This window comes from Lasioglossum baleicum, chromosome 4 (genome assembly GCF_051020765.1).
Source record: "Lasioglossum baleicum chromosome 4, iyLasBale1, whole genome shotgun sequence".
NCBI lineage: Eukaryota > Metazoa > Arthropoda > Insecta > Hymenoptera > Halictidae > Lasioglossum > Lasioglossum baleicum.
In genome coordinates, this window is record NC_134932.1 from 14,926,877 (window position 1) to 14,950,386 (window position 23,510).

The 23,510-nt window shown below is 36.8% G+C and overlaps 2 protein-coding genes across 3 annotated transcripts; both read right to left on the minus strand.

The window, feature by feature from the left end:
* Positions 1 to 285: 285 nt before the first annotated feature.
* Positions 286 to 13,074, minus strand: LOC143207760 (eukaryotic translation initiation factor 2 subunit 3, Y-linked-like). The gene is made up of 9 exons (XM_076421533.1): positions 12,901 to 13,074; positions 12,256 to 12,319; positions 12,055 to 12,165; positions 2,195 to 2,428; positions 1,950 to 2,108; positions 1,178 to 1,407; positions 959 to 1,103; positions 715 to 884; positions 286 to 634 (listed from the first exon to the last, which is right to left on the minus strand). The coding sequence occupies exons 1-9, from the start codon at positions 12,970 to 12,972 to the stop codon at positions 398 to 400; spliced, it is 1,422 nt and encodes a 473-aa protein (XP_076277648.1). The 5' UTR covers positions 12,973 to 13,074; the 3' UTR covers positions 286 to 397.
* LOC143207759 (histone-lysine N-methyltransferase SUV39H2-like) lies at positions 2,366 to 9,704 on the minus strand. Of its 2 annotated transcripts, none has more exons than XM_076421531.1 (2): positions 9,061 to 9,704; positions 2,366 to 7,708 (listed from the first exon to the last, which is right to left on the minus strand). In XM_076421531.1, exon 2 carries the CDS (start codon positions 7,644 to 7,646, stop codon positions 5,901 to 5,903), a length of 1,746 nt encoding a protein of 581 aa, XP_076277646.1. In that variant the 5' UTR covers positions 7,647 to 7,708; positions 9,061 to 9,704; the 3' UTR covers positions 2,366 to 5,900. The 2 variants fall into 2 exon arrangements, with proteins under 2 accessions (XP_076277646.1, XP_076277647.1); XM_076421532.1 differs by lacking the exon at positions 9,061 to 9,704 and adding an exon at positions 8,644 to 9,054.
* Positions 13,075 to 23,510: the final 10,436 nt, after the last annotated feature.

Consider the following 23,510-nt stretch of genomic DNA (forward strand, 5'->3'; position numbering starts at 1 on the left):
CATTTTACGATTTGTTTCATTTTACGATATTGGTCCGATCTTTCGTCAAACTAATATATTTTTATGGTAAACTTAACAGTACTTAACACAAGTAACAATTACAAGTACTTAAGAATTCTATGGTAATAGTAAATATACAGTGTTTCTTCTTCAAATAATGAAAAATAAAGAAGTGTTGTTATTGGGACATTTATCGAGAAAACACTGTAGCAACTAATGTTGTCAGGAATTGCAAGTAATTGATACAGGAGAAAGGAAAATGAAGAAGAACTTACGTTACACGACTAATGTGTATTTCGAACTTTATTATAAATGTTTCAAGTAACATTTCACGTTGTATAAATTCTTTTCGTTTTCTTTTTGTGATATTTTGGTCTTTTTTATAGTGTTTGTAGAATTATTTTCGATCTATAACCGGTTCTATTGTTTGCCCACCACAAATCTGACCCCAGCCGATCAGACGCCAGTGTTTCTCGATACGGCGTGACAACGCGATCTTTTCCTCGATCTCTGTGCAGACGGGATTCGTTAAACTGATTTTCGCCAAATCGGCACGGGTTGCTATTACACGTCCTCCGGTACTCAGAGATCCGATATTTACCAACAGCACTTCGTTCCTCGATAACTTAGGTACCTGTGTTTGTTTCATCATATCATTTTATAGTTCCAATGAAAAAGAAGCGTGATTCTCAATGCAGCGAACAATAGTCTTACCCTTGCAGCCTTTTTGTCGCCCTCGGTTCGAACTCCCAATAATCGTTTAAGCAGATAGTACGATATTTCAAGTTCAATAAATATTTTTGGTAAAGCCCCCACAGCTCCCAAAATTTGACCAACTAGACGATCCGCTCGACACAATGTCGGTTCGATTTTCGTTCCGACACCTTATGATTCATTGCAAAGATATTATTATTATCGTTTCATAAATAAATGTAGAAATATAGAAAATATGGCTTACCAATCAGTCCACCAGGGACAGCAAATTGAAGTTCATTTTGTTCAGCGAACAATGATACTATTCGAGAAAATATGGGTCGACAAGTCAGCTTCCCGTCGCTATCTTTTGATACTAATCCAGGCCGTACTTCGATTTCCATGCCCACCTGCGAATCGAATAAAATTTTGATACATTTTCACGAAACGAGGAACAGGAATAAAAATGAATAATTAGTCGTACTTTTAATACTCCTCTTAAAATACTTCCTCCCGCTACACCTCCTTTTAGATCATCTACTTCACAGCCAGGCTTATTCACGTCGAATGATCGAATTACAATTAATCTCGGCTCCGAAGTGAAGTCTCTTAAAGGTACTGGAATTTTTTTCGTGATGTACTCGCACAACACCTCGATATTGTATTTTAGCTGAGCGGATATTGGTATGACGGGCGCTCCTTCAGCCACGGTTCCTGTGACAAAGAACATAGAGAATAATTAGGACTCAGAGGTGGGTATTATTTGGCGAAACAAATATTTAAAATACTATTTAATATTTTAGATTTTATTTTGCTTAAAGGAAATAGTATTTTAAATAAGACATACAATTTCGAAAATAAAATATTTCTATTTTTAACAATTTGAAACACGAAATAAAATATTTTACTTTTTGCATTGTTATAATACTCTGAGAAACCGCATAAACATACAGTGTGTCTTATCGTTAAGAAACGATTTACACTCATAAATGTATTGAATTCGAACTATTATTTTCAACAATAATATTCAAAATTGAAATTGAAAATAAAAAAAGACAAAATACAAGTATTGCCAATATTCTTCAAATAAAATACTATTTTCAAAAATTACTGCCTCAAAAAAAGTATGTTACTTTAAAGTTGGACACATACTTTAAAAAATAAATAGGATTATTTACTATTTACTATACTATTTTCCCCAGCTCTGTTAGGACTCTATGAAACATTTGAAAAGCTATCGGTTGTGATTAAAATACCTTGCACAAACTTCAAGATTTGTTCGTATTGTTCTTTTGCTTGGGCTTCCTTCACCAGATCTATCTTGTTCTGCAGAATCACAATGTGTTTCAGTTTCATGATTTCAATCGCAGCCAAGTGCTCGGATGTTTGAGGCTGAGGACACGACTCGTTGCCAGCTGCAAATCATTCTCATTTTTATATTTCTACCAGGTGGTAATGGTATGCAGTCAACTATATGTATATATATATAAAAATTGTGTACCAATTAGTAGTAAAGCAGCATCCATGACTGCTGCACCGTTCAACATAGTTGCCATAAGAATGTCGTGTCCTGGGCAATCAACGAAGGACACATGGCGAACAAGTTCGAATCGTCCAGTACAAATTGGACGCAAACAGGGAAATGTATCATCTTTGCTTGATCCTCCGGATATATAGCATCCTGGTCTTGGGCATTTTTCGTTGTTGCATTTATAAATTTTGGCATTCGCATAGCCTGCAACGAACCAATTGAAAACATTCATTGCGTGTTATAACATTTGTCTCTCTGGATTGTTCGTGACAAATACTTTCCTTAAATTAAATTCCTTATTTGAAATTGATGTCCAATCGAAAAATTATATGAGTAATAATTAGACTGTGGATCTTTATGCAAAATAAAAACTGTCTGCATCAATTGCAAGAAATAGAAACTGAATTGACTGTTATTTCTTCCCTTAATGATTTTAATAGAGGAGAAATCATATATTACATCTTCAATTTTGAAAATTTTCCAACAATTTTGAATTCAATCTACTCAATTTTGCTATAAATGCATAAAGATTCGCAGTCTAGTGATAATTGTATTAAAGACGGAACCGATCAGTGATTTAAAAATTTAATAGCGATAATAATAATAATTTACATTTTTTTTGCAGACGCTTTATACGTACGTGCATACAATTAGCGATACAATTTTCTTATCAATATAGAAAACGTTTACACTTACGAGTAATCAAATATCATATAATATTTAACACAAAATAATGAAATTTCCTTTTTACAAAAAATTGGCGCTACCTCGTACAACAATTTTGGTGTTAATTTTCATTTGATAAAAATTTCGATTATACAAACGAGTATAAATTGTTGGAGATTCACCAAAATACACGTTGATTGACATTTGTTAAAGCACACCGAAGGTACACAGCAACATCAACCAGGCTTTAAAAAAGCTGGTTGTTTTTCTAAACTAATCAACGTACGATTTCATTGATCTCGGGGAGAGCTTATCCACTACAACTTCCGTAACACAACACAGTTTGTGTCGAAACCAACAAAGAGAATTGAAGATTAATTAGAAGTAGACACAGTTTCACAGAAACATTAATCGAAAGGAGATGAAATTTTAATGCGATTGGATTATGTACATTTGACAAAAACATTTCTTTAAACTGTAGTTTATGCATAAGAAAACTAAATTGTTAACAAAAACAATACTAGCTTCTGCTAGAGAAGTAACGAAAAAACATGGCAGTGTACAATTCGTAATTCTGTCTCCATAAACTTGATAATGGTGCGATGTAAGTGTAACGACCCATATAATTAATCCAATGTTTTAAAAATCATGAAAAAATTTCAGGAAAAATTGAAAACATCGACGTGCAATAATAGAAACAACGTACAATGAAACTGTAATTCTAGTTTTAACAAAGCAGGAATGCTTTCTAAGACAAGTTTGTTAAACATCGTTTCTTCAAGAAAACATTGAATTGTTATGTGCATTGCCGCGGTCGCAACCCGTTATGCTATTTTAACAGCAACATATAATTTGTTCTCTCTCGGATTAAGCAGTCGTCACGTAACAGTTAACTTTCTCGATATATGAAACGTCAATCTCCTTTGTTCAAACATTATTATAATGTATACAGTAATTCAATGTGAGAAAATCTGCGACAGTTATCGAAGCGTTACTATAGTTCAGTCTGGACAATAAAGCATACTCAAATTTATTTTAACCCTTTCATTACAGGACTTCAATCAATACGCGACGAATTATAACGATAAATTTAACTAGAATTGTTAACAAATAGAAGTAATATTTAAATATATAACTATAATCGTCTTTAAAGAAAGGGGTTCGATAGTAAAACAGATAAATGACTTTCCATCGAAGCGAACGAACATCTAACACAATGTGGGAAATATTCACTTTTATGCTAGATTCGTCAAAAAACATTAGGATAGATATCAGCGAAATTGTTCTTCCTTTGTATAATAATTATTCGTGTTCACATATAATTTGTTAAAGCATTAGTCGTATTAAATATCATACTTTGTGAACACCTCCGATCAATTTACCTGAGGCGTTTACTCTTGTAAAAGTTGTAAAATATACATGTAAGTATTTAATGCATTCAGACTAGTCCTGATCGAATATAAATTCATAGAATAACATACTTTGCAATGCGATTAATTTCATGTGAGTCTTTGTTTGGTATGAAGTCTACTCAGAGCATAAAACATGGTTTATATTGGCACTTCAGGGGCTGCTTTGCGTGTTTGTCTTTTTGAAATAGATGTCTAATCAATCATTAAATGATTAGACTCTGTTAATCTTATGCAATGTTTCTAGACGAAGTTAAAGGGGTAGATTCGTTTCTAGGATAATGCTAGATAAAAGATCAATCTAGGCCGCGATCACCCTCAAAAGTCCTATTTTTACGTTTACGAGGCGATTTGCATTATTTATGATAGGATTGAATAATTAAAAACCTTTACACAAGATGACGCAAGAGGAGAACAAATTTCAAATAAACTTTTTCACTTATATTCTGGACATTACCATTAATACTCTGAATGAACAATTCTCAATCGAAGATTAAAAAAAAAAAAAAAAAACATTTAGGAGCAACATTCCGAAGACTTGCATTGTGAAAAAATCTACCGCACGGCCCTGCATACAGCTGCGCATGTAGTTATTTTCATAAAGCTGCGACAGCTGTACATGCTGCCGAATAATGCAAATTACGCCTCGTAAACGTAAAAATAGGATTTTTGAGGGCGATCACGGCCTTGATTAATTTTTTATCTAGCTCTTTTGACTATTGAAAAACGCCATCGCATGCATTATCAAGAGATGAGAAATCGCATCTGCAGCCTTGCAATCTTGGTAACGAGACTGTCCCTTAATGAAACTGAGACAAACCGAAGTGTCGATGTGCACTAGAGATCGCGGTTTTGAACGTGTACTAAAATACACGTGTACACATGGTATGTGGACCGTGTAATAAGAATTTAAGGGGATAGTCTTGTTTCTCATTTCTCAATAATGCAAAGATGGCGTTTTTCGATCGCCCTAAAAAGTCCTATTTTTATTGGGTTGGCAAGGAAGTAATTTTGGTATTTTAAGGTGAAATAAAATCTAATTTTTCTATTCAAGCAATCAACTTTAATCAGTAAAATATTTTCCATTTTGTTCGATGATCTTTTGCCATCTTTCTGGTAGCTTCATAATTCCGCGCTCATAAATCTATAAAATTTTCCCAAAATTGGGTTTATTTTCACCTTAAAATACCGAAATTACTTTCTTGCCAACCCAATACGTTTAGCTGTCACAGTTTTATGAAAATAGTTACTAGCACGGTTTATGCTTCCAAATAATGCAAATTACGCCTCGTAAACGTAAAAATAAGATCTTTTATCTAGTGCTTTTGACTACCCGAAAAACCACATCGCATGCATTATCGAGAAATGAGAAGACGCATCGGCATGGTAGGGGCTCCGCAAACTCCTGCTTCCCCCACCAACCTTTCTTTTATGCAACTGAGCACTGCTTGCGACGGACGAAGCGCGTCCTTCCTCCATGGTAACGACGGATGCTGATGTACGCGGATCCTTAAATTCTTACTACACGGTTCACGTACCACGTGTATTTATATACACGTGAAATACGGATCTCTAATGTGCTCGTAAATTTAAAACAGTAATCAGAACAGGTATCGCCTACAATTCCGAGCTCCACATTTACATAAAGTTTTCGTGTAAGACGTGTCGGATTGTGGCGTGTCCGGTCGAATTTCGAACTCGTTTGGAGATTCTTTGGTGATCAACGTGCCTAGATCATCTTCTTTGATGATCGATATGTCCTGCTTGATAGAAGTCTCGCTGTTCTTCGACGTCTGACACGTGTAATCAAAAGTGATCTCTTCGTTTCTCCTAATGTCTCTGGTCGCGAATAGCGCAAGCTTCGGGAGATTCGGATCAAGACAGTCGATCCAAATGGCATAGACCGCCAAATTCGGATCGCAGGAATGGTTGATGAAGTGAGAAACATTACCGTAGACGGCGGCGTCGACAGTATAAGGGCATTGTTCTTCAGTCTCATTGTAATCTAAATCGAACAGGTACGTTCTGCCGGCAGCATCGTATTCTTCGCCGCGTTTCTCGGCTTCCTCGCTCGAGATCACCTCGCCCACATACTGGGTGACGAACGACCCTTTCTTGATTGCATCCAGAGTCTTCACACCCCAGCCTCGTCCATTGGCAGTTCGGAATATGCAGAATTTCATCTCCGTACCGCGTTGCACCACACGATTAATGCAGCTCATGTCGCATGCACATCGTTTGTTGCATTCGTAAATCGGTGTGCCCGGTGGCACTCGTATCTTGGACGTGGTTGTGTAAGGACAGTTTCCATCGTATTGGCCAAAGCAACATATTGCTTTAGAATTGCAAACAGTGCATTCGCAGCCAATAGGTGGATCGTCAGGTATTATCACGCCAACCCCGGGCAGATAATCATCTATGTAATAGAAGTTCTGCGGTCCTTCTTCGAGGTCGATTAGATTCTCCACCTTTATTTTCGGTTTACCCTTAGTAATGGTGTTCATCTCGTTCTCCCAAAGCAGCAACGATTCCATCTGTTTCTTTCGTAAATCGAAAACCAGCATTCGGAGAATTCCATCTTTGATAAATTCAAATTTTGAAATTCTTTTAATTGTCTCCTTTAAATAGTTTCGCATTGCGGCGAACAGTATGTCATATCTAACCGACACGAAGGTTATATTCTTTTTCCGTCGGTTAAGCTTCTTCAGGAATGCCTCGATGTCTTCCTTGGTCGGATAGAAGTTCACTTTTTCCTGAAAGTCACTCAGCAATTCTAATCTCTGTCTCTCGAACTCCTGCAAGATATCCGAGCAATTGACTAAATTGCTTTCCGGCTCCCAGGTATTGTATTCGTTGTCCCAATTCTTCCATTTAATCAAGTACTCTAACTGACCATCCAGCTCTTTCTTCCCAAGAATCTTTTCCACTTCCCATAAATTACTATCTACATGCGACACGTTTATTCCATTCTCCTTGTCGTATTTAATGTCTTTTAATATGACTTTCAATTCCTTTAACTTAAAATTGTCTAAGTTATACTTCAATTGTATTCTGTCTATGTCGTGGCGATTCTTATCCGTGAAATTAGCATTGCCGTTATTATTAAATTTATTCAGTCTTGTATCTTCACTTTTAGCACTGTTCTTATTCTGCGAATACTTCACGCTTCTTTTAATACTATCTTTACTAATGGTGTTTTTATTGTTTTCCGCATTGCTGCTGCTCAAGTAATGACCTACAGTTTCGCCTGTAGCGATGCTTGCTAAAGAAAAATCGAATCTCGCTTGTTTGGCAGATGGTTGACTGTTCCCAGGAGAGGCAGGTCTTTTTTCTCGTGCGGAAAGCATTTCATCCGTGTCGTCGAGAATATCTTCTTTATCCTCGCCGGTATCTTCCTCTGCATGAGCGTCTGTAATGCCAAATATTTAATGTCATTCCCTCCATTCGTATATTTCTGTGTATCATTTAACTGGTATAATTGTGCCACTTCTATTTCTTTTTCTTAGCATTAGCATATTATTTTCCACTTCAAAATGTATATTTTTTTAATCCTCTTCATTCTTCTCTTTCGGACAAAGTGTCAGTATTAGAAACGACTCTTTATAGAATCGCATTATAGTTGTTCTCATTTTGTTACGAACAATGATCAATGTCTGCATAGATATACAAATGCTAAATAATTAAAGCATACCTTAATAATTTTATATAAATCAACTCTCTTTTGTACTTTACTAGACTACAAATGGATTTTATTGCATGTGAACATTTTTTTTCTACTCATTTTTATGTTACAAAATATTATAAATTTATTTTAGAATCCTTCCGTAATACTTCCATGTACTCGATTAACCTAATGCTTGTAGCGACCTAACATTATTTGAATGGCAAATTATGAGACAAGTGTATAAGATCTTATAGAATTTCATCTACTCATTTTTATCTCACAAAATATTATAAATTTATCCATTTATCTGAGAGTCCTTCCGTAATGCTTCTTTGTACTCGAATAAGCTAATGCTAGCAATTACATTATTCGAATGGCAAATTACATGACTAACGAATTTATAAAATGATTCAATTGTAAGTGCACAATTCCAGTATCTATTTGCGATAAATATCGTTTTACAAAATGCATATGCTATGTTGCTGTTTTCATAGAAAGTGTCATATAAGCGCATAGTGCATCCTATATAGCGATACGATTACAGTAATTTAATCCGATCAATTCCACAGTATACAAACATAAAATACACATGATTACATTTAGAAAATGTGAAACGTTTATACTTACTCATACTTACCTTTGTTATTAAATCTTCTAATTAAAAATGAAATTATACTTACACACAACTATTTGTTTATAGAACACTTCTTATTTTAAGAATGTTTAGACAACATTCAGTACTTGTGAGGATGTTTATTAAGGTATGCTTTAATCAATAGTGCATGTAAGTCTGTCGATATCGTACGTTCATTCATGTGCAGTGCATGTATGTACTGAGACAGTCAGTCGTTACAAACACTGTAGAACAACCGTTAATCGTTAAACGAATTGAACAATCACAAGTACACAGTGAAAATGAATTTTTACTAGATTCAAAGACATCGGAATTCATTTTTCTCACGCGTTAATCGATTCACTGATATTTAACTGAAAAACAATGCCAATACTGTTCCGAACATTTGTCTGTTATTTACGAAAGTATAAAATGAAATAGAAAATGATCGAGTAGAGAAACGAAACAATGTTATTGGTCTCACCTTCAATTAAATTAATTAAAAGTCCAGATTTTTCAAATAACTATATGATCCGTAACTCCGTAAGAACATGAAATGTATAACTGTTTCAGTTGCGCGCGATCCGGAAACACGAGTTTATAAGATGGCGTCAATGCAACCAAAAACAGCGCCATCTTTAGAACCAGCCCAACAAACACTCCTTAGCGTCTCGTATTTTATTCGAGAGACGCTCGGGAGTACAGGAAACTTTTCATCCTCGTTCTCATTGGTCGGCACTCATTGCTACGACAATGCTACCGTCATAGAGTGCCAAGCGAGTGAAGGAGCACGACATAAAATACGACACTTATGCGAGTGCATCGTAGCTTCTCTCACTCTATTGTTCCCATTCACTTTTTTCGTACACGTTCGGTTTTCAGTATGTACAATAAGGAGCATAATTGTTTCCGCACTTCGGAATAATTTTTTTCATGAATGGACCAAACGACTTCTAATAAATTACGTAAATGACGTCTAATAAATAAGTTGAAAAAATGCATTTTATTTTTACAACTTTTTTAGCTCGGCCAATAACGAAAATTTCAAAGATGTGTTTTGTAAACTCCTATGAATTATATACGTTCTGAAAATTTCATTGAAATTGGTTAATTGGTTTACGAATTATAAACGATCGAAAGTGGTAAAAATTGCAATTTTTCATGATTCTCAGCCTTTCTACCACTTTCGATCGTTTATAATTCGTAAACCAATTAAACAATTTTAATGTAATTTTAAGAACGTATATCATTCATACAGTTTTACGAAACATATCTTTAAAATTTTCGTTATTGGCTCAGCTAAAAAAGTTGTAAAAATAAAATGCATTTTTTCAACGAATTTATTAGACGTCATTTACTAAACTAATTCTTCTAGTCTTACAGAGAAATGAAAGTCGTTTGGTCCATTTATAAAAAAGTTATTCTCATTTAAAGTGTGTGGAAACAGTTATGCTTTTTACTGTATATCTTTTCTCAAGAGACTTGAAATTGATTGGCGGTCGCGATAACTCTCCACCTCACTCGTCTCAATTATATGCGACAATTGAGTGCGATGAACGATTATTATAATGTCTCTCGTTTCGAAAAACAAGACGAAAAAGAGTTTATTCACGTTCCGCAAGGTCTCGCACTTAAAGTCTGTCCCAGTTAAGAAGGGACCTGGATAACGACCGGTTTGCGTCGTTCGCTGCGCAGGTTCGCCCTGATTGGTAGAACTCCCAATGCACAACGGGCATGAGCCAATGGGGGGAGTTGGGAGGCTCGCAGCAAGGCGCTGCGATCAGTCGAGCTGCGCGAAACAAGTCCCTTCTTAACTGGGACAGACTATACGCGCTGAACAGCAGAAAAATCGGTGCGAGATTAAACCATATGAAACCGCCTTTAGTTTCATATGGGGTCATTCCAAAAACGGACACTTTTTGGAGTAACATTTCGGATTTTGTTCAAATTTAACACTAGGTTTACGGAGCTCTAGAAATAACTATTTCACATTATTTTATAAACATAACAAGAATGTGTCTACCCAAATTTTTCTAGTAATATGTACCCAAAGAAATAAATATGGTAAATAATTCCTTAGGGAAGCATCTTTACAATCTTAATAATCGCAAATTAAGAATATTAGAACCCGTCATTTCGACGGGTCCTGTAAACATAGTGTTAAATATGTTGTAGTCTTTACATCTTATTAGTGACCTATGAACGAATCTCAAAGGATTTTTCGATATCATAATCCTTAACACTCGGGTGCCTTAGAGTAGTCACCACTAAAAATTGCTGTACCATTACTCAAAAGATATTATCTTATTAAATATGTTGGTATCTAATCAATTACCAAACCTTTAGGTATTGTATGAGGTATTATACCAATTTCATTTCCATAAAATTTAAAGAAAAATAGGGAATGGAAATATTCTTTGTCGGAAGAAATGTTTAATTTTCGAGTTAAAATAGCCTTGAGTGTAAAGGTTTTAAAATTGATGATTTTACAGACGTGTAAAAAAATGTGTCACCCTTTTATCATTAAAGCATAAAAAATCATTATCATTAAATATTAAAAATTGTTGAATTTACAGACGTGTAAAATCAACAATTTTCAAGATATCGAAAAATCCTTTGAGATTCGTTCATCGGTTACTAAATACTACAACATTTAAGTTTGAACAAAATCTGAAATGTTACTCCAAAAAGTGTCCGTTTTCGCGTGAAATGACCCTATTACGAGCTTGTTTCTATCGTTTATCTATTGCATAACTTTTCCAAAGTATGGAATATATTAATTCGTGTGATTCGCTGCAGTTTATATGCTGCAGATAGATAGTAAACTCAACTTCGAATATTCCCCTACATAGGGGAAAAATGATCACGCAAATCACTGGATTATTTCCAAATATTAATTATTGAAATTATAGTTGATTGTACCATTCGATCGATTGAAAAATTATCGATCTCTTTACAATCGAGCGGATTAATACTTTGATATTCATTGATAAACATTAAGCACACGGTGCTCCATATTAATTAGGGCTGTTACTTTCCTTCAAAGGTGGAAGATTTTGGAGCTTCAAAGGTCAAAGATTTTGAAGCTTCGAAGTTTCGATTTTTGAAACTTTGAAGGTGATGAGAATCAAAGTTTTGTAGCTTCGGTATTCGAAGTTTTGATTTCAGAAACTTTGAAGGTGATAAGAATTGAAGTTTCGTAGCTTCGGTATTTATAGCTTAGAATTTCAAACCTCCGTAGTAAATTGTCAGAAGATTAAAACATCCATCTATTTCGTTTTATCTTGTGTTTCTTCGTTTTCATGAAATTGAAACTTTGGAATAGTAACAGCCCTACTCCATATAAGATCAGAAGAAATGAAATGCCTTGTCGGTGTTGCATGCAAAGTGTAGTTTGATTTTTCAAGTGTACGCAAATTATAGAAAACACAATTGAAACAATTGATTCTGAATGATATAAATGGCTGACCCTACTTACCAAGTTTAATAGTAATATTCCTCTCTAATTCATTTTTAAAACGAACAGTCTGTACTCCTGATATTGCTTTTACAATTGTGGATTTCCCATGGGCTACATGACCAATAGTACCTATATAAAAGATCCATTATATTTGATGCATATATAATTATATATTTTAGGTGAAGCATTTATTAATAATAAAAAATATATTATAGTTACCAATATTGATTGTAGCTTGCCTACTGATGACCTCGGGTGATAATGCAGTTAATTTACTTACATCCTAACAAATAAAAGATGTATAAATTTCAAAAATATATTAGAATAGGATATATATATAATGTTTTCTTTTTCTTAATTTCTGTCCCAGCTCCAATTTAATTTGATGTCGGTTATTATTTATTATAAACAATACAGTCATACTTCATTATAGTACCAAAAATACATTTATGCCCAAGTTGTAACTATGTACATTAAAAATGTATTAGAATAGATAGTTCCTGCTCGTTCTTTTTTGCAACAGAAAGATAATAACAAAGTCGGATGCACCGATTCGGCGATATGATTGAGAAAAAATTAATATAGCTTTGGAAATACAATCGAATCACCGTAAGACGGATGCAGATGTCATTAACAATTGTCACACTATAAACGGTGACGAGTTAAAAAGATCTGTTCGCGGTGTGGGGACTATTTCAATGCGATTTTACTTGCTTTCCTGTGTATCGGTGGAAAATAGTTTCATTCACATAAACCCAACCGAAAAGTATTACAGTATGCCAGCAACAGGAAAGATTGAGGTTATGCGAAGTATGATGAAAAGTTGTCAGACTACGAGGACACATCCGCTCCAATTTTACTCACTAGCTTCGAGAGATCTTGCTTATAAAGATTTGGCTGACCGGTAGTCACTCCTAATCGTTCTTCACCGCCCATAATCACTGAGTCAGTATTTGCAATACGCAAACCACGCGAGGAACACTTTAAAAAAGGCGAGAGTTCATTTACAATCACGGGCGACTCCTGAATTGAAAAGAAGCTGAGAGACTGCGATCAGCGCCAACTGGAAACACATTCAATTACTATATACTACATTTCGAATCTTATGTTAGATCATGTATACTTATAGACACGGCTTCAGATAGCATCTTGTTCCAAGATTACATCGTCTACCAGATGACGGATGTGGACAAAGTGCTATAGTCTGTTGAGAAGTCGATTCTTATTCATAAAAATTAACATTGCCGTTATTATTAAATTTATTCAGTTTTATATATTCAGCTTTAGCACCTTATACTCTTCTTATACTACGAATGCTTTACGCTTCTTTTGATACAATCTTTACTAATAACGTTCTTATTGTTCTCCAGATGACGGATGTGGGAAAAGTGCTATAGTCTGTTGAGAAGTCGCCGTATCTCATTCTGTATAAAGATTTATGGAAACTGTAACTGTATATAACATATATTTTATTTTTTTACGCGCTCATTTCTACTTTACTCTTATTATTTTAAATATGGTTAACTCATTTTGTCGATTACAATTTGGAAAAAGTTAAATTTTAATGTAGACGTTCATAATATGACATTTGTATTTATTCCCTCACAACTTACTTTATTTAAAAAATAGAATAGTAAAAACAATATATAAAAGGCATAATTCGAAATATTTTAAATTTTCATTGAGGTCTAGAGTCTAGAGCTATTTATGTATTGATACATAGGTGAACCTGGGCATCGAATCTGGTCCGTGCCTGTATCACCGACGAGATAGTATCTGTATTATCGGCAAGAAAGAAAAGTCCTCGGTCGGTAACATTCGGCTACGGGTTTGAGAATTTTGCGACTACTTTAATTGGCGTTGTACGCACGCTTGAACTGTGCTTCGGCAGCTTATGGGCCAAGTTAGGCCTAAAGCTTAAATAAAAAAAAAAAGAACTGTGCTTCGAAATGTCTCCACAAGTGGCACTACCATTGCAAACGACGCCGTTTTCAAATTGTAAAAAACAAATGACAGTAACATCGGGTCCTATAGTCCCAATTTAGCCCATGTATCGAGCAACCCTTTCCTGAATCGTACTCGTCTTATTAATCATTCTTTGCGCAAAGTGAACTGATCCCTGGCGCATCTTTGAGAATGGACAATGAGAGAAGCAGTCACGATTGGGTCCTATAGTCCCATTGAAGCCAATCTATCGAGTAATCTCTTCCTGAATTGTACTCGTCATATTAATAATTTTTAGTCAAGTATAACTACTCGCCGAAGCAACTTTGAAAATGGAATATGGGAGGATGATTGGGTCCTTCGGTCTCAACGAAGCTATTCTATCGAGCAATCCCTTCCTGAATCGCACTCGTCTTATTAATAGTTACTCGTTTTATTAGTAATTCTTTAACCAAGTTAATTTATCTCTGACGCAACTTTGAAAGTCAATAATGGGAGGAGCAGTGATGGGTCCTATGGTCCCAATGAAGCCAATCTATCGAGCAGTTCCTTCCTGAATCGTACTCGTCTTGTTAATAATTCTTTAGCGAAGCAACTTGGAAAATGGATAATGGGAGGACCAGCGATGATTGGGTCCTACGGTCCCAATGAAACAAATCTATCCGAAACGAACCAGCACCGGCACTAATTTTCATCGGTGAAAGTGGCGGCCCAGCCGTGGTGAAAGTCGTGGGGCCACGCGTCGTAAAGGAGGCTCCGGATAAACTGCATACGCCTCGCTAATGCATGCGTTCTACGTGCTAATGTATTACGACAGATAGATCGTGCTTTTACCCAGTGATTACGATACCGGCGAGCCGCGGGCTCGGACCGCGCGAAACCAGAATTCGTAATCAAGGGTCCGAGCGAACCTCGTGTGCTGAAACCGGGACCGACCATGCCATTGTTTGCGGTCAATTATAGTGACACAGGCACGACGCTCAATGCTGTTTCGTTAGAGCTCCTTCCGACCACTTCGGTGGAGTGTTGCTTTCTAGAAACCACCGTTCACTAGATCCCCTGACCAGAATTAGGGGTGCGAAACCTGATAGCTCTCGTTCACACCAAGAAAATAATTTTACAATGTTACTGTAATGTTTGCCACTCCTGTCGCAAAATGTGCGGGAGTTATCTTTAAAATGTAATAAAGCATCTGAGTGAACCGTTATGTTGTTATTCGGCCGCGGATCTTTGTGCAAAATAATGCTACCTCGGTGAATTGTATTTACGTGTTGATCGTGATTAGACTGCGGCTCTGTTTATGCAAAATAAAAATGTTCTGCATTGATTGCAACAAATAGAAACCAAGTAGAATGTTATTTTCTCCCTTAATAATTTCAATAGATGAAAAAGAAATATGGATATCTTGAAATTTTTTAAATTTTCCTATACAATCTTGAATTTCGTCTAGTCAATGTTGCTATAAATGCATAAAGATTCGCAGTCTAATCATGATAAAACGATTATCGCCTCACGTTCATAATTAGAAAATCGCTAAAACTTACAAAATCAACAATTGTACAACTAGAAGTCGGGAATTGTTTATTCTGATCTGTCCGGTAGTTACTAGCGTTGAACTGAGTTTGTTCTAAGGAAATTTATTCCAAGCTTTGCAACTGCAGTAATCGTGAATGTACAATTTTGATTAACAGTGGCAGACACCGACTTGTAAAAAGTGAAACACTAATTGAAAAATGCCTCGATCAGCTAAAATCAATTATATTCGATCGTATAACAAGTAGCGTTCCGTTTCACACGACTTGTTCACTAAAAGATCGCACATTAAAACGTACGAGTCTCGTCAGTGCGTCACGAAGAAGAAAAAACAATATATACACGCTCGATTAGGCACAAGAAAACACAGGCTGTCTAAAAAAAAAAAACAGTCGATTAGCGTAATAACCGTATACTTATAGTCGCGTTTGCAAAAAAATCTGTTTGCATACGCCGGGGTTAATTGATAGTGTTGCATGATTGTAAAACAAAAATGTCAATACCTTAATCATCATATTAATTATACGAATATCTGCTGGAATATTTCAGAAAATTCCATCGAATTCATCGCAGTTCGTTGACGCGTACTTCTATTTTCGTCGCTAATGAATTATTCTTTCCGATCCACCATGAACGTCGATCGAGTGATGTATATGCATGGTTTTGCATATTATGGTCTTCAACTCCTAACGCTTCGAAATCATGTTTCTTGTTTTTTTGCTACGATTCTAATGAATTGTAGGACTTCAAGGATAACTCGCGAGGGGTTTATCTAAATTATTCTTCGGCGTCCGTGTTCGGAGACATATTTATGACAATCTTTGTTTTTCCGTTTTCGGGAGAATTTATTTACTATATGTGGACGTTGGCGTTTAGTATAATTAGATTGGAGAATCTTCCAGTAAGAAACTCAGAAGTAACAGACTCGGGCGAGCCTTGAGAAAAAGTTAAATTGATCTTTCACCAGTAACTCTCTCAATTAAAAGGTTGAAACAGTCAAACCTGTTTTTGTGCTGTCCTTTTTTATGCGATTTTTTTATGCGGTATATGAATATCGAGATTCTGTTCGCCATATGTAAGTAAGTAAGTAATCTCAACGGTGTTGGCATCACTTTTTTTCTATCAATGTGTATGTATACATATATTGCATCAGCCAATTTCAATAGGCATGCTCAATATTCTTATACAGGATCTTCTGCTGAAATGAGATCAGCAGAATATCTCGGAAGATGTTGTCGTTATCAAAAAAGTGTTCCTACAAAAGTTGTTTGGTATGACTGGCTACATTACGTAGTATTAATTGTTTTCTTGTGGTTGGAGTGGTGAAGGACATTTCAAGGTCACCTTGACTTTTTTAAATAGAATGTCCTATTTTTTATACCATAGATCGATGGAGTATCAAATTCTGAGTATGAAAGTGTTGACCTTCATATGTCTTGAACCTAATAGTTAACGAGATATTATCCAAAGAAGAAAGAAAATTGTTTCCATAATATCTCGTTAACTATTAGGTTTAGGACATATGAAGGTCAACACTTTTATAGTTACAATTTGATACTCTATCGATCTGTGGTATAAAAAATACGACATTCCATTTAAAAAAGTCAAGGTGACATTGAAATGTCCTCCATCACTACACCCACAAGAAAACAATTAATACTACGTAATGTAGCTAGTCATACCAAACAACTTTTGTAGGAACACTTTTTTGATAACAACAACATCTTCCGAGATATCCTGCTGATCTCATTTCAGCAGGACACCCTGTATATGTAGTTATATGTATGTATACATATTGAATTATGCACATTTTGAAAATTTCTCCATGTTTAAAATGAGAAATTAAATTTTTTAAAAATGTTTCCATGTGTAATTTAATTATTTATTTTGTTTGGAAGTGAGACTTTCTTATGCGATCCCTCTCCACCACATAAAAAAATTTTTTTTTAATATGTTGTGAAAAATTATTTGTTACAGCTATTTATATGAAGTTTGTGAATATTTTTTTTGTGCAGTTTGTTTTCTGCGCTCCCTATCTACCGCACAAAAACAGGTTTGACTGTACATTGTTTCTTTAAACATCTCACTAAACTGCAGATTCGTATGCAGTTGCAGCGTATGTAAATCAATAGCGTTCGAAGAAGAGTATCTTTTTAAAACACTTATAGTACTGTTACTTTGTTTTCAACCTATTCAAACATATTAAGAAAGAAAACAAATTTCCATTTCATTCCAGTTTATTGCGATTCCGACAGAACATTTTTATTTTGCGTAAAGATCCGCTGTCTAATCGTCACGAGTCTCGATATTCTATGGCAGTAGTAAAAATTGACTCCAAGTCTGTTTCCAAGTCTCTGCTTAGAAGAATTTCTACAAATGCGATCGAAATAAGAGTAGAGGGTACACCGGGTACAAACTTAGATTGCTGACGTGTGTTTTCAGTGTTCGTCTGCTTGGAAAGCAGGTAGAATTCCACGGAAAAGAATCGGGGAACGTGAAGGGAGGGACGAAGTCCATCCGCGACCGCTGCCAGTGGAAAACTTTGCCCGGTATAATTAGTGGATCGAAGAATACGATGATTGCGCGTTAATTAACCGTGGCGTTGTTACGGCGGCCGTTGCATAAGGAATCTACCCGAATTTCGATTCGAGGAGTTACGCGCTGCACACGAGAGGGACTGTTGCGCTGTTCGGGACAATACGCAATGGTGCAGATAGATCGTTCAGCATATTATTTACAGGTATAAATTTTTCGAGACGTTTTTAAGACTTCTTTTTGAAGACTGTTATTTCCGATGTTTAACCCTCGGACAACGGACGATTTTTATAGCTATGGATTTACTTACTCGCGACGGCCGAGTTTCGAAGGCTACGCCCCCTCGATTCGGCCGCGCGTCTCGCTCCCCCGTGCCGGCCCTAGTTCCCCTAGGCAGTGTTACCAGACAGGGGTAATCAAAAAGGAATCGAGGAGAATACAAGTACCCCCTCTCTGGTGACCAGAGTAATATGTGACACGTTGCGCAACTGAGCGACGATAATAGAGTCAGGCAGAGTGAGGCGAATGAGAGACATGTTGCGCGTGCGCGATAGGGACTGAACGCTGGAGTAGGATAGTGGAAGGGGATAAGGTGGAGAGCCTGGAGAGGGAATTAGGTTCGTTTCAACCTCAATCTGGCATCACTGCCCCTAGGCTCCACGTATAGCGAGTATGGAATGCGCCTGAGGAGCCCTGAACTAGGACCGCCACGGCGAGTGAGACATGCGGCGGGTTTTAGGGGGCGTAGCCTTTGAAACTCGGCCGTCGCGATTAAGTAAATTCGAGCGCTGAGCTATACATATAATTGGCAATGCTTAGGACCGTTCACACATTTGATGACATCTCATGTAGACACATTAGTCTTTTCGATATCTTCAATGAAACAACTATTCAGTTAGTTTAATTGTCGCAAGTTGAGTACTTAAATGACAATTTGGATGTTCCCGGTCAAAATAGACTCAGGCACAGCTGTCAGAGGGTGACGTCAAAGACGTCTTATTTCTGTCGTATTTTTCGAGACGTTTTAAAGACGTCGTTTTGACGTCTTTTTCGAGAAACCCTGTGGAATTAAACTCAAGCAATGACGAGTATACGCGTCGAACGCAAGGCAAATGGTCCTATTATAAATTTCACGAAAAACAAGGAAGAATTACATGTTTATTTGATAAAAAATTAACATTTCATTCTTGAAAAGGTTATTGTTATTGCACCGCATTAGAGATTTGGATTGACGTGTATACTGCGTCGAACGCAGTTAACTGGTTAAAGACGTCTTTTTCGAGACGTCGTTTTAACGTCAGAAACAAAACTTCTTTGCATGCGTGTTTCCGTTCATCGAGGCGTTATGGTAAGCAGAGGACAAAAACGGGAACAAACAAGCAATGTCACTTGCGTCAACGGATACGCAACGCGATTCAACGATTCCGCTGCGGTGACGCAGAAGAGCCGCGATTCCATCGAGAAAACGAGAATGCAATGACATGTGCACGGAAATTCGCGTCGCATTGTATGCCGATTGGTTGATGCACGAATTCGATTGCGAAACGAATAGCTTGCGACTTCGATGAACATTTTTATTTTGTTCAGTGATATAATTGGCCTGATTTTCTGCACATATATGGCAAAAATCGGCTGCGATTAAATATTAACCGTGAACACTACTTCTTTCGGTCCATTCGCGTCCAAGAAAGCGACGAGAAGGCTCGCGCAGTGATTCGTAGAAAATCTGTTGGCGCCACATGGAACGACGAGCTCGAGTGAATGATGACAGTGATTCACTTAAAACACTTAAAAATATACGCATGACATCCGCGGTTTACTTGGAAACAATAAAGTTTGCGGAACATATAATCTCAATTATCTTTTTATCGTTTTCCAAACAGTACGAACCAACTCGATGGAACCGATCGTACAGAAATATTTTTACTCGCGTAATTTTTTATTTCTATTAAAAAGCTTTTATCCAAGATCTTTATTAAGTTAAGAATTAACATTCAATTTAGTTTCTACTCAGAGGCGGATATAACGATACGCGGACTAAGCGGTCGCGGGGGGCCCCGGATACCAAGGGGTCCCGAGCTCTTAAAATATCTTAACTTAAAGATTTTGGAAATGACCGAAAACGTTCAAAAAACCCTCCATAAAATAATCGAAAAAATCTAATATAAATAATAAATACAGAATTTCTTGCGAACAACTAAGTATGGAAGTTGCAGCGGCGTATATTTATACGCATTATCATAATGAGAAATGTCTTGCACATTTCCGAATGTTGAATTATTATTGAAATTTTTCGTAACAATTCCGTTATCTAATGCGTCAGGAGAAAGATCGTTTTCTGTTTTAAAGCGTGTAAAAAAGCACTATGGGAGAAGAAAGGCTAAATAATATGGCTATTCTGTATATGGAGCAGAAAATTTTAAGCGGAATTGATACTGCCAAAATAATTTATGAATTTGCAAGAAACAAAGCAAGACGGAAATTCATATAAAATGAAAAATGTGTAAAATGTATGTATGTTTTTTAATTTTATTTAATATCTTATGGTATGGAATTTCGGATTACTTTTCTTTTTTATTTATAACTTAATGAGAGTTTCCTTGAAACTTTTTGTTGGGGGGGGGGGGCCGAAATTTTGACCGCTTAGGCCCCCCACTTACCTTGGTCCGCCACTGTTTCTACTCCTTGCAATGGGTGCAGACAATTTTTATTTTGCATAAAGATCCACAGTCTGCTGACTACAGATATAATAATACCAGGATCGAATCGATTCAGATTTCATGGAATTTTTATGGTAACTCGAATGAAGAAGTATAATAAAAAGTTTACCGTTAAATAAAATATGAAAGACAGTGTCGTGGATGGAGGTATAATTTTCCAAACCTGCAGGGTCCAAACCTGCGTCACCGCGATCGCATAAAATCGGCATAAAATTCGTTGTGGAGCCTCCTCTTGCCCTTGGTGACCCCTAGTCGCTGTGCGTAGATTATGCTAATTCTATTAACACGGTCGCGTTCTATGCTAATTCGATTGGGATTTAAGAACGCTGTGCTCGTCCACGTGTCACTGCGTATTAAAACTGGTTGTCGTCGGCATTATTAACTACGAATATTGAATGAACCAAAGGTTAATTCCCATTACCGATATTTGCGGAAACCGCGTTTCAGTGTGCGGCCACGTTCCAGAATATCGTGTGGGAACTGAAAGAAAGTATCGCGTGCATCGTACAAACGAAATGCATTAATCATTCTCAAGAATATCGATGTGTCCGACACATAGACTGTGTCCTTAATGCAAAATTTGAAAATCGTCTGCATTGACCGCGGGAAACAGGATGTGAAAATGTTTCTCTGTCTTTTTAAATTGTTTTAATGCATGATGCAGCAATACACATCGATCCTTCTGATCTGATTATATAAAAATATGTGTACGCGTATAATTATACGCGTACACATATTTTTATTATAAATGCATAAATTCCGCGAGACCGTCATACATGTCGAATCGTTTAACCCCGGACAGGAGACGTTGTTGAGAACTAAGTTCTTATCCCTCCGAGGAACATACGCATTTATGCGATCTTGCAAACTTTGTATGCAGTGTCATCGGAAGCACGGATCAAGAAGTCTTCGGTTGCAAACCGGTTCCGGAGCCGCAAAAACAATTTAGCATAGACTTAATAGATATTATTGAACTAGCCAACGCTAAAAGCGAGCACTGTGTACTTACATATTACACTGCGGAAACGACAATGCATTAGATAACGTTGTGCGATTTAATATTTACATTCAGATGGCCACAATGTTGTTGCCAAAGAGGGATTTCCTACTGAAAAGTCTGCGATTGAAAATTTAATTAACGAAGCATGTTTGCGATACTATTATTGGCGCAATACTATATTATAGTAGATGACACGATTTTATTCGGGTCACTGTTAAAAATAGATTTTGGTGAATGAATTATTTATTATTTGTTTATGAGTCTCCGCAGATTCTGTGATGTGGACGTTTGTTCCCGGGTAACTGGCTTCAAGGGTGTATTATACAAATCGCCGCCGCGCCGGTGTTAATTGGATCCTCGTTTACCTTCGTCGACGAGTAAAAACATTTTATTTAAACGCAACGAGACGCGACGAGCTGCGACGCCATTCCACGTTTTCGCAGTTGCACGTTTATCGGACAATTTCCTGGAAAATCAACTAGAATCGTTGACTTTTGTGTGGGAGAGGCGTAGCAGGATGGTTACGGGAAAAAAACATTTGCAACATGATCTTCCATTCGAATCACCAAAACTTCCTACATATCGCTAGAAACGTAGAAACGATTGCCTAAAGATTTGCCAACATTTCTTTGTTAATCCGAAATATTCAATGTTGACATTGAAATCGCGGTACGGTCGACGAAATAATCGTTCCCAGCTATTTTTTTCAGATATTTTCAAGCACCGCGTAATTGTGATTAATAATGTTGTTAGACAGCGGATTTGATGCATTTACGGCACAAATCGAGTAGGTGTAATTTAAGACAGTAAATACATTAGAAGAATTTAAAACTACTGTGTTAATTATGTTGTTTTCAACCTATTAAACATATTTTGGAAGGAAATCAATTTCTGTTTCACTCGAATTTGTTGCAATGCAGGTAGACTGTCTAAATATTATATATGATTTAATCGGACTCAAGATCCCAGGGACAGAGATCAACATCTTCGAGGCTCCAACGTTCGATCTGCCATGTTATCGTTAGATTTTTTAGCGTAAGACGAATTCTAAAGGAGTCGGCGATTATAAGGTAAAACTGCGCGACATTCGCCAGGTCAGCAATGCAACGTTTAGGTTCACGTGGACCGGAGTCAGCGAACGTCGGATGAAAGCGATCCAAGAACCTTGAACCCTCGCTGTGAAAGTATCGTTGTTACGTTCATCCACTCTCTCGGACAATTCGGAGACGGTAACCTGTCGTTCCCGTTGCATAATCGCTTGGCACAGATTGGATTCTATCAGTTATTCCTGATGTATTAGGCTGAACTTTCCTCCACTTCCTCTTCCCCAGCATTTTCTTAACTGAATTTTTCCCATCTCCAGTTCTCCTCTCACATTAATATGAAAAGAATCCCTGAATTTTAGCTTGCTCGTCTTCAGCGTTTCCTTCACTGAAAACAGAGTCTAGAAGACGTTATCGCGGTCCGATGCATTCCGTTCCTCACCCGCGAGTTCCGTGTAATCCTCTTCCTGCGTGGCGCATGTTGTACAAACACCGCGCGCGATTGCAAATCAGTTCCGCGAAGGATCAGGCGCAGTTTCGGAACAGGGTAAACGCAACAATGGCGAGTGTTCAATTATATTTGAATTGCGCCTCGGCGGAGTTTGCAATCCTAACGAAGAGTAAATGGTAAACACTTCCCTCGACGCAACACAGGCGTCTGCAAGCAAGATTGTAAAACGGCCAAGGAGGATCAGTCGA

Excerpts from the sequence above, each read along its gene's own strand:
- LOC143207759 (XM_076421531.1), bottom strand. The coding sequence starts at position 7,646 with ATGCTTTCCGCACGAGAAAAAAGACCTGCCTCTCCTGGGAACAGTCAA.
- LOC143207760 (XM_076421533.1), bottom strand. The coding sequence starts at position 12,972 with ATGGGCGGTGAAGAACGATTAGGAGTGACTACCGGTCAGCCAAATCTT. Across the intron at positions 12,320-12,900 it reads AGCAAGATCTCTCGAAGCTA|GATGTAAGTAAATTAACTGC; the intron begins GTGAGTAAAATT and ends TTTATTTGTTAG. Across the intron at positions 2,429-12,054 it reads GAATATTACTATTAAACTTG|GCTATGCGAATGCCAAAATT; the intron begins GTAAGTAGGGTC and ends GGTTCGTTGCAG.